The sequence below is a fragment of the Gavia stellata genome, chromosome 5, assembly GCF_030936135.1.
Source record: "Gavia stellata isolate bGavSte3 chromosome 5, bGavSte3.hap2, whole genome shotgun sequence".
NCBI classification, from domain to species: Eukaryota; Metazoa; Chordata; class Aves; order Gaviiformes; family Gaviidae; genus Gavia; species Gavia stellata.
In genome coordinates, this window is record NC_082598.1 from 57,173,044 (window position 1) to 57,185,059 (window position 12,016).

Below are 12,016 nucleotides of genomic sequence, written 5' to 3' on the forward strand. Positions count from 1 at the left end.
AAACAATGTATCCTTAAAAATTAACAGTCCTTTTCTCCCCAAGCCAACCTAAAGTCCTTGAGGCTGTTTGGGCATTAATACCCTAGACTGCAACTAGACATAAGCCAAAATCTACAAAGGATTAAAAAAAAAAGAAAAAGGAGACACAGTGATTCCAAAAATGACTGTAATATTAAGGAGTTAATCAATTGTTTCCTACAGATTTCAATCTTTTTATTTATTTATTTTTGTTATACAAAATTTCCATCCAAGAGCTGCAGCCTGTAATATTACTTTTAAAATACATTAGCGTTTGGTCGACCTTTTATCAGGCTGCTTATTTTATCATAACTCCAAAAAGCAGGAAGCTACTTCATTCTTGTTTTTCATGTTCCTCTGTCTTCTGGCTGTAGAGGAGCTCTTGCAGCAGTGCTATTTACATGTGCAAAGGAAGTTTCTTCTTACCTTTGATTTCCTGAAAACAACAGTCCTCTATTTCAGTTTAGAATTGTAAAACATCTCAACTCTTCTTGTTCTCACTTGCCTAAGAAGCCTATAGAGACATTAAGATATTTTAGCACTGCAAATGGAAAACATGTCAAGTTTTTAATAGATAAGGCCCTTACAAATACCATAGGTGTCAGAGGTGTCTATAACACCTACGGACATGTCTGAAACACATTACTACTGTTATTAATTATGCACCAGACCTGCCTCTACAAGAGGAATTTCTAAGACAGCTCTATCCAGTGCGATCTGTTTATCTCTAGTTGACAGCTGTCCATCAGGCATGACATCGGCGTGTTATTTCTGGAGACTTACACAGACTGGCACAGCGTCTTCAGAAGTAAGTGGAAGTCTTGGCAGCCACCTGACTTTGGCAGCCATCGTTCCCACAAAGCCCTCTTAAATTTCAGGTTGTCCTGGCTGCTGTCTTTCTCCTTGCAGCTGAAGGACAGACTGTGTTGGAAAGCAAAAAAGCGTAATTGCAGCTGAATTCCAGCTTCCACTAGAGCTCCTCCTTCTCAGCTCTCAGTCCAATCCCGGTAATTGCCTAGGGAGCTCTAATACTTTGCAGACAGGTGGATGTACCTTCAGCTCTGTTTCGAAGGTTAGGTGCGAGTGGGGCCTCTGCCAAGTACCGCTGCCTCCTGTTGAGATGCTCCTATAAACATCTGTGGAAGGTGAGTGGATCAGGTTTGAGCAAGGGCTTTAATGTGGCTTTATTTTAGTGAGAAACCACTATCTTTAAAAGTGCGTTTGGAGGGGAATAGTGTGCTTCAAGGTTAAAGCTTTTTTCTTTTTTTTATTCCCCCTCTGCTTAAAAAGGAGCTTTCATTTGAAGAGCCTTTAGCAGATTTGGAATCACCTTTTACAGTGCTCAGATAAATGTTACAACACAAATCATAAATCACATAGGCAGAAAGTTTATGAATCTTCATGTCAAATATAATTAAATATATTGAATTCTCCAAGAAAGCACAATGCCCAGAGCTGCTCTGCTGGTTTTTATTAAAGATAAGGAAGTAGGTCACTAACTACCTTTATCTCATTCATTTCTGTAAAACTACTTTTCTCATAGTTCCACGCCAGCCTGGAGTGAGCAATAATCTGTTTGAAATACTTGAAATTGAAAGAGGGATTACCGCCGATGAATTTGAAGCAAACGATGATCCAGGTAAAGATCATGTCTCCTGTTCAGGGCCTAGGGTTTAGGATTTTTTGAGATTTCTTGGGGTTTTATACATTTTTACAGGACTCCTACATCTTATGTCCCTTGTTTAAACTATGCTTTGTAAAAAGAAAAAAACCCACCACCTAAGTGAACCTTTATATTTCCTAACAGATTTAGCACAAAAATAGTGTGAATTGTTAATAATAACACTAGCATCCTTTTTATTGTTTTAGTGGTTTTGTAGACTCTTTTCCTTGTGCTCCTTCTGCTGCATTTAATTTTCATATTTACTTGCTAGTGTCAGCCACAAGGGAAATTGCTGTAGTTCCCCAGGCAAAACAATCCAAATCACTTCCTTTTTTTTTTTTGACCCTGTGCTCTGTTCTGCCCAGGCGTGCTGGTACACAGCTGTAATTTTGACAGTGGACTGTGCGGGTGGATCAAGGACAAAGATGATGACTTGCACTGGGAACCAGTGAGAGATGCGTCAGGTAAGATACTGGTGTACGATCGCATCCTGTAGTTGAAGAACCACCCTGGCTTGAGGTTGGTGACAGTTCTCGCGTTACGAATTTACGCGGCTTTGGTTCCAGGATACATTTCACACCCGCACCTCTTCTGTGTATAAAACTCAAAACTGAGGATTGCCAACATAAAAAAGCAATTGAGAATTTGCGCTTTTATCGTAGCTGGCGTCTTTACAATAGGAATGTCTCTGAAGGAGTAGTAAATGTATCCAGTAAGATTATCTGTCTTAAAAGAATCAGAAAGAACAAAAACGTGGACTAGAGAACAGCTTTTATTTATGGGGCAACAAAGCTTATTTTTCAAACCACCACGCAAACATAATTATTTCTGTATTACTAGCAAAATTACAGAAAGTGCTGGAAATAGTCTTTGTTCTGCTGCCAAATACAGTGTTCTAGTTTAAACCTCTCAGTTTGATTTTTACTGAATTCTACTCTAAGTTACAGCAACCTATATACAGGAAAACCGTTAAGCAAGTGGAAGGATGACAAGCAGCAACCACTCCCGCTCGCACACCTCTGCCGGCGTAGCCCCAGCAGAACAACCGCCCATCTGCGCTGCTGGCACTTGGTTGGAGTCTGTCCCCTGTTGGTTTCACTGCGTGGCACTGAGAGGGTGGCTGTCCTTGCCCCTGTCCCCTTCCCCCAGCAGCGCTTGCCCCACAGCGCTGGGGATTAGACACACGTCTCTGGCTCCCGTAATGATGGGATTACTTCATACCCAGAAGAGCAGCCTTTGAAGTGCACAATGCTTCAATTATGTGAGGGGATGGCAGACTGCGGAAGGAAACGTGCTCTCAGGCGGGTAAAATGTTCCAGGTTAAGTTGAGGGAGGGTGAGGGCACTGAGAGCCATTTTCCTTATGCACCACCTCATCACAGATGTCTGTCCTTACAGTGGCATTGATGAGACGGCCATTTGCCACCGCAGCGGGTGACCTGGCACCTTTTGCAGGCTGTTCAGCTGGCCAAGTGGAAGTGCTGTCTTCACTTACCGGGCAGGCCCCTTCCCCACCCACAGGCATGCTCTAGTATTTCGTATGCGCCTTACGACGCTTAAAAAGTCTTTTGAATGTCTCGGAGAGCAGAGCTTCTTCCCCCTGCAGATGAGGAACCAGGTAGCTGTCGCCTGCTTGCTGACTGGCGTTTTAAAAAAGATCGCATGTCATTCGAACATCTTTTTGAAACAATGGATTTAAAAACGCTTTGTTTCTGAGACAGTCAGTCACTCAAAGCATATTCGTGACCTGTACTCAAAAATTGTTGTTAATACCTGTTAAGTTCCAGAACTATGATTTTTAAGCGGCTTTTTGGGTTTGTTTGTTTTTTTTTTTTAGACTTTTTTTTTTTCTGCTGTGGTGCTTTCCAGGCAGGGACAATCACAGCTTTTTGTTTCCTGTGTATGTTCTGCTGCTGTTGACACAACCTGTTAAAACTAGTCCCTTGAAGTCACCCACCCACTCCCTCCTGTCTGGAATACCTTGTTGCAAGGATTTATTTTCACAGCTTGTTCCTGAGTGTTTGCTTTCACCTTTCAAAGTTTGCTATTTATTGGTTTATCAGAATCTGCATTTTGAAAGGTGCCATGCTGAAGCCTTATAAGCTTATCTTGCATGCAGAAAATGGTGATTTGAGGGGACCTTTTCCTGCAGTGGCTTGCCTACCGCTCCGCTGGCTTTGTGCTTACCTAAATCCGTTTCCTATTGATTGGATTCAGTCACTGTAACTGAAACAGATGCAGTTAATGAGTCAAGTCAGTACTTTTACAGTGATATACTTGTATCGACAACAAACAGGTGTAGTTATTTAAACTCTGATATGCTTATTTTAGCAGCTAGTGACCTTGATGCAAAAACAATGCATTAAATAAAACAAACCAACCCCAAAAAACTTTAAAAGATCCATGGACAAATGGATCCCACTTCATGCCCAAATGCAGATCTGGGGCCCCAGACAGCAGCATACTACTTTGTTTTGTTAAATCTCATTGAGACCAAAGAACGTAGAAACCTGTGTAGAAGCAGCGAATTGGAGGCTGGCTTTCCTTTTCAGTGTGTGACAAGCCCTGGTATGTTGTTGTCATTAGATCTCACAGCTTTCGAGGGAAATAATTGTGGCTTTCAAAAAGAAGCTTTCACAAAATAAACCTCTGGTTGAGTAGTAGCAGGGCAACAATTTAAATGAAAAATATTTTTCTATTCTATAATTAAGTAAAGACCGTGTACATCAACAATATTACAACCCCCCAACATTTCTACATCATTGGTTTCATCTAAATGCCATCTTTACCTTAAGTTCATTAAACTTGGATTTTTTTTATTAAAAAAAGATTAAAAAAATACTATCTCAATTAAAACCAAAGATTCTTAGGTTCAGAGTAAGAGAAGAATTTTTTTAAATTTTTGTTTTTAGAAGTGAACCCTCCTCTCTTTGGTAATTTCAAATTTTAAAGTTACCATCCACCTTGCAAAAGTTTTAATGAAAATCATAAAGAAAAAATAAAGGTGAGGGTTTTCTCCCAGAGGTGAAGTCTCATTTATTGTAGTTTTGAGTGCCCCTGTGAAAGGGTGCATAGGAATTACAGAGTATATGCCTTTTTTATTTTTAGGTTTAATGGATGTTGCCATACCCTGAGATCCTCTACTTTTCAAGTGCTGGGTGTTTTTATGAAGGCACCTTTAATTCATACATGATCAGAGATAAAAATAGTATGTATGATGTTCACTGACAACTTACTACTGTTAGAGAAGACTTCAGGGAGCGTGGAAGTCATTACTGTTTCTAGCTTTCTGTATCTCATCCAGGTTAAGAGTTTAAATTATGGTTAAATAAATGAAAAGGCTATCCGTGTTTGTTTGCACATGGATATGCTTTGAGACTTAACCTGTTAACGCAGTTCCCAAATAAAAGGAAAGGGACAGACCGTAGCTCAATGACCCGATACCATTTATGCTGGCCTTCTCACGCATCTATCCAATGGCAAAAAAACACAGCTCACAAGGTGCATAAATGTACACGGTAGCTTTAATGACACCGTGGGTTTAAAATCATGCAGTCACCAAGGGGTTGTCAGAAATGAAGGAATACATGAAATTTTCATTTTTTGAAAGAGGCATTATTTGCTTTGTAAAGAAGAAATGAGAGGGGCAAGACCTAACCTGGTGCTAAGGTAAGCAGAAGACCAGCACTGTAAATCCTACCCTGCAGGAGGCAGATGTGTCAGTTCTGGTGCACGTTCCAGCAGCCATATGCCTTATTTAAGACTCACTGGGCCTTGTGGAACCCTTCTTGATTTTTTGACTTTCATAATGACTCTTGTGCATTTGGTCCTGCAACATAGTAGAATTAAAAAAAACCAAACAAGCAAACTTAACTGCGTTTTCTTTTGCAGGGGGACAGTATCTTACCATCTCCGATGCCAAAGGCAAAGACGGAAGAGTAGCGCATCTTGTCCTGCCGCTGGGCCACAGGGCTCAGGCCAGTGACTTGTGCCTGTCGTTTAGGCATAAGGTGCCCGGCCTGCATTCTGGTGCCCTCCAAGTCTTCGTACGGACAAACGGTGCTCACGGACCAGCCGTTTGGGGACGAAATGGTGGCCATGGCTGGAGACAGACACAGATAACTTTGCGAGGACTAGGCATCAAGAGTGTAAGTACCGATGCACGTGGTGCCTGCTGGTTTTTTGCATGAGAAGCTGGAGACACTTAGATGGTGTAGCACTGGACTGTTTGTCTTCTGGGTCCAATTTCAGCCTGTGTTTTACTTCTTTGATCCCTGCCAATGCAATCATATTAAGGATAAGAGAGTCATTGTGCAGTTTGTCAAATTAGTGTTTTGCTAAAACCCTCACCTACAGCAACAGACATGTAGGAAATGACAAAATAGCCTGTACTGAGCTACCACGAGGAGCCTGTTTTCAGGGAATCACCACGTAGGAAAGAGCAGTCTCATGAACAATGGCAATACTGTACACAGATTTCCAAATAGCCTGGATCGAGATTCCTCATGAACAATCTTTAAATAATACAGTGCCCTGAAATAGGAAGAATCATCCCCTGTGGATTAATAACTGGCTAAACCAGGGTAAAGATACTGAAAATAAGTAATTTCTGATAATGCAGGGAGGTTACATGTGCAATCTCACATGGTTTTATGCTCTTTAGCATACCTGCAGCCCATCTGGACAAGGAGGTAAATGATGACCTAACTATGCCAATAACACAAAATGGTTTAGCGCAATCAAAAGAAGCTATCTGAAGTGCCACGGAGAATCTTTTAATACCTGGAAATCTCAGAAACATTGGGTGATAAACTGATATATCAAAAGCTCAGCATTTTTCTTCAACCTCTGCTTAGCTTTGAAGATAGTTTCTATTTCAGATCTGAAGAAGGGGCTTGGGTGCTTCAGGCCCTGTTTTGCTCTGACTTATACAGGTGGTCTAAAAGACTGTGTTCATGGTGGGAGCAGGCTACAACACACACACAGTATATGGTTCTAAAATTAATACTAAGGCTGTAATTACTGCAGTTAATTTTCTGAAACCTTTACCTCAGCAAAAGTAACAAAGACACCTGACCTTCTGTTAGCTGTAAATGAGTTTCAGGCTGAGAATGTGGAAGTTTATAGCAGGTGAACAATATATTTGCCCCATTCTTACCCTTTTCTGCCAAGTTTAACACTTCTCGCAATCCTTAGGTCTGTCTCACCTTATAGAACAGTTCATTAAATAAGTGTGTATTACTAACAGCGTCTGGCAGAAAAGCAAATGAGTTTTAGAGTTTGGGATCTTTTCCAGCCAGCATGGGGAGCCGGGGCTGCTGGCCTGAACCACTGTGACGTTTATTCCAAGGATCAAGGAATGAGAGGAAACTCTAGGTTAAGCAGGGAAGGCCTCTGCCAGAGAAATCAGGAAGAAATATGGAAGCTTTATTTGCTAGCTAAATAAAAACCAAAGGCAACTAAACACTAGTGATTTTAGGGGGGCCTACTGAAAACCCGAGGAAAATATGAATGGAGACCGGAATCCTTCATCACACTCTCTAAGGAATTAGCTCTGTGTAAATTATTTCTAAAGTACACCCAAAATTACTCATTTCTAAAAAATAATTAATTTATTCAACATAGAGTTGAATAGAAAAGTAATTTCTAAATTCTTTTATTTCTAAAAAAATAATTCAGTATATTCAACACAGAGTTTCTCTGACCTGCTCTGTTCCTACTCCTTCTTTGAAAGCGTGCTTTCAGCAAGCATCCAAACTATTTTTAACTACACAGCTGAATTTCTGATCTATGAATCTGTATTAACTCTTTCCAGCTTTATGATAACAGCAGACTCTTACAAAGTTTTGCTGTAGGCTTCAAATAATTTTTAAGCCCTGGTCAAAAACTCTGACTGTATTAAACAGTTCAGGCTTCTGAATCACAGGTCAGCAATACTGATTTATGGCCATTCTGTCTGTCATCTCTGATTGATGCTCCAGTCCTTCTAGTCAAGCTTTACGTTTGTTGAATTTCTCCTACTCAGGCTAAATCTGGACTGCTAATGATCTGCTTAAATCCATGCCCAAAGTTCCGCCACCATTTTGCGAGAAGCCAGCGCTTCTGTAGGTTACCATGAGTCTGCAGGAGCCAGAATTGGTTAAATAAATGTTTCTAGTTCCCCTAAGGCAGCTGCAAGGTGCTTTAAAAATGGAAAGCTTCTCTGTTAGACAACATTTTTGAGAATACGAAGGATTTTATGTGTTTGCCCTGAGGGATAATGAAAACAGTGCAGGGTTGATGTGTAGAAAGTGGCCGAGATTCTCTTATGTGGAAGTTCATCTCACCTCAGCAGATGGTGCAGCTGGAGCAACTCTGTCCTGAACTGCTGCCTCTTCACAAAGATCCTGCCAAGGTGAAGAAGGGAGAGGATCAGAAATAGAAAAACCAGCCATAATTCTGAGGAGAATAAATGGGCTCTTGTGAGTCAGTTACGATTGCCTGAGCTTTCTTACGCTTTTGTTCTTACTGTTGAGACCTCTCTTAAACAAAACTTTCATTTTATTTTATTTTTGCACTCCAATTGTTCTGTTTCTCTTCCCAGGTTATTTTCAAAGGGGAGAAAGGGAAAGGAAGAACTGGGGATATTGGACTAGATGACGTGATCTTGAGGAGAGGACGCTGCTCTGAAGAGCATTAGCAAAGACAATGGACCAGCACAGTCATCTCCTCTAGCCCTTCTCGAGCTATTCCAACCAAGCTTTGAAACAGAACTGCACGAAAAAGAAGAAAAAGTTGGAGACTGACGATGTCTTAGTGGTCTCCTAAGTGCAGTCTCACCGAAAAGTCACTTAAAAACATGGAGAGCACCTCGCAGGATTCAGGAACTCCAATCTTGTACTGGTTGTTTCTATTAATCCTTACTCCTAAATCATATTTTGTATGTAATAACTTCTATCCTCTGTTAAGCCTGGTGACTGCTCACACGGAGAGCACTTATGAAAAAGGGAGAATTAATTACAAAAGGTGGCAAAAGAAAGCTCCCACTCAGAAAGTTTTAGCGTTAACTGATACTTATTATCTTCCCATAGTGCTACGCTTTCATTGATTAGATTTGATAGACAGTGGGGTTGGTCTAGCTTCAGAGTCACGTCCGATTAGCAGAAGCCTGGACCTGAACTTTGGCTTACTGGCATTGGCCTTTGAAGAAGGGTTTGCTTCATATTATTTTGGTGTTGCATCTGTATTAACAAAAAGCAGTTATATAGAGTAGGTGCTGCGTCCTGTAATATTGCCACTGCTGTGTTCTGTGTATATCTGTGTGGTTATTAACATATTTATGTTTTTAATATTTACAGACTCTATTTGCAAGGTAATTGGCAGCTGTGCTTCCGTATTGTACAAGACAGGAGTTCAGTGTATTCTCTGATCCCGCTGGTCGTGCCAATAGATACGTTACCAAAGTCAGTTAATGGTGCTCACTGAAAAACGCTGGTGCAGTTTTTCATGTTGTAATATGCGGCAGGCAAAAGACCAAACCCTTACCTGATGTAAACTGGCATCTGATAGTGCTGTATGAGTTTGCATTTAGCTCAGGAGCAAGTCCAAAAGGCCTCTCAGTTCTGCAAGAAACTCCTGGTGCAGTTGAAGACTGAGCAGCCTGGAGAAGATAACTTGCATCTTGTAACCTTGAGCCCGTTGACACTACCAGGAATGTTCCGGTCCCAGAGGTGGTACAAGCCTATGCGTAAGCAAAAAGGGCAGCTGCATTAATGCTGTATGAACAGTTCAGACCGTGAAATGCCTTGAGTGATCTTCGTCAAATGTCCATATGCCATCCAACTCTTCTGTGTATAGTAAACATTTTATTCTTTAGAACTAGAACAACTATTAGCTCTAGCTGGAACTAAATATTTATCAGAACTTTGGACTAATTTTTTACTTGCGTATCACGCATGTGGTGTGCAGTTTCCCAGGGAATTCTTCTGTTTGGTTTGGGATTTTTTAAATGAGGAACAGCATCATTGCTACTAACAATTCTAAATTCGACAAAGTAATTGTAACATTTAAGAAAATGACAAAAGATTGATAAAATCTTGTTAGTGGCACAGCCTGTAAGCTTCAAAAATGTATATATAGAATAAATAGGTCTCAGATCTTTTAAATACCTAATACGATGTAAAATACCATATTCTAAAACCATCATCAAAAAAAATTCATGTTAAGCCTTTCACAAAGTCCACAGAGACAAAATTGCAAGACCATGAGAGGTCATATTCCAAACCACTGTTTCTGACAAAGCACTGTTTTGAAAACATTTGCCCAATTTGTCCCCCAGGACAAAGCACAGTATGTACAGCAGAAGTTTATTTGACCAAACAGATAGTCTCCTGCAAAACTGTATAAAGAAACATTTTGAAAGGGAATAAACAATGCATTTGTAAGCATTTTTAAACTATTTTGCTTCAAATATGATCATGATCTTCCTCTCTTACATTACTTTGTAATATGTCAGAAATGTTTGTGAATAGTTGAAATACCTTGTCCTTATTTTAAAGCAATCAGTAAAGGAGGCTGTTACTTGCTATTAATTGGAAATCTTGTTTTCATTTCTGGATCAAAAGTCTCATTTTCATTGCAGTGAAATGAACAAAAAGATGACAATTCAACCACAGTGAAGTAGCTCTTGTCAGATTTAAAAATAAAAGCACATTTCACTGTGATATGTCAAGAACATTATATGTATTATTCAAAAGGAAGGATGACAATTTTCAGCCTAGCTTTTTTTAAGAACAGTTTCACAGGTAACTTAAGAGCTTCTGCAATAGAAAGTGTCCATTTTACAAGCAGCAGCAGCTACCACAGTTGCACACACTACTGAACCTGCACAAACTGTTCTGTTCTTCAGCATCTAACATGATTAACACATTTTGGTCTGGTTCATCTACAGTGGATGAAGATGGTCTTTACCACATACTACTACAGCTTTCTGAGATTGAGACTCCTGGTTAAAATAGAAATTGAGCTCCTAACTATGCAAGACTGGAGATTACAGTAACCACCCTAATATGAGTCAGATTAGTCATGAGAAGAGAACCCTGAGCTCATGGAGCAAAGACGCAACAGTAGCACCTGCTTCCAACCCAAGCGCTAGGTCTCTCTGTATATGCCCGGTGACAGGGTGTTCCTCCCTGCAAATGAGGCACAGTAATGGTCTCAAAGACTACTAAAACCAGATCATGCATTGTGACAGCCACCTTGAAACCTGGTCACTCTGCATTTAAAGATAGACAACAAGATAAACTATAGCTGTCTGTCTGTCTTCAAAAATTTATCTGTGAATGTTAGAAAGATAGTCATTAATTGTCAGCTGAGGCCCAGTTAAATCATACGCAATTTTTATTTATACAGATCTATATCTCAAACACCAAATTATCAAAGTTTTCCTGGTAGTTAGAACACTTTCTTACCTGCTGTTTTATCCTGACGTCCTGTAGTCACACCAGGTTTCATGATTTCAGAATTTCCACACCAATAAAAAAAAAAATAAAACCAAGATGAGCAATGCATTGGTGTAAACCTGCACCTTTAGAAAGAAAGACTAAACATTATGGTGGTAACTTCCAGTACCGGTTTGAAAGGGCACAGAAACCTCCTCATGCTTTGAAACAAATTGTCCTCTAGACAGTGCTCTGGCTGGTTGCTTTGGGCTGAGATAGTCTATTTTTGGAAAAACAAATGGTTTATTTTTTCTCTATCTCTCTTCTTAAACTTGACAAACAGCCTGGGTAACACTACTGAGATCAGGAGAGCAGTTTCTTTTCATAGCAAATAAATAGCCCAGTTACTGGATCTGCGTGCTCACTGGACTGTTCATGTTAGGTTGCCTTTTTCCTCCTAAGAAATCTCTAATTTAACTCCCGGAGAGCCAGATGGGGTATCATGCTTACACATGCTTGATACATGTCAAAAGTACAGATCCATCCCTCATTTTCTTCATAACATGTCAAACAACGAAGCCAAGTGGACCTGAATTTTCTGGATAAAGCCAGAAACAATTCCCTGCTCTGTAGAGCAGGTACTCTCCATCATTATTTTCCCTCAGGTTGCTTCCCAAGAGCTGTTGAGAACTGATCAATTCTTTCTTTACTTTTAGTAATATTTAACCTCATTCTGTAGAACACGGGCAGATTTTTGCCCCTTTCCTGTTTTCCTGTAATCCAGCTATTAAAGGCGTCCCCAAGACCCAGGAACAAGACTCCATTGCCATCGAAACACTCTTCTACAGGTATTGCAGACACCAATCCCTAGAGCAAACGGGCCATCTCTAGAGCATCTCTGTACTCTGTACCAAGAA

The 12,016-nt window shown here is 40.3% G+C and overlaps 1 protein-coding gene across 5 annotated transcripts in view; it reads left to right on the top strand.

Annotated features, from left to right (window-relative positions):
• NPNT (nephronectin) overlaps positions 1-10,226 on the top strand; it is a 52,803-nt gene extending 42,577 nt beyond the window's left edge. For 3 of the 5 annotated variants that reach the window (XM_059817508.1, XM_059817507.1, XM_059817509.1), the window contains 4 exons: positions 1,562-1,657; positions 2,047-2,145; positions 5,572-5,828; positions 8,264-10,226. In XM_059817508.1, the coding sequence (XP_059673491.1) occupies positions 1,562-1,657; positions 2,047-2,145; positions 5,572-5,828; positions 8,264-8,359 (548 nt within the window). In that variant the 3' untranslated portion in view covers positions 8,360-10,226. The remainder of the gene's footprint in view (positions 1-1,561; positions 1,658-2,046; positions 2,146-5,571; positions 5,829-8,263) is intronic. The other 2 variants (XM_059817510.1, XM_059817511.1) reach the window with 1 other exon arrangement.
• Positions 10,227-12,016: the final 1,790 nt, after the last annotated feature.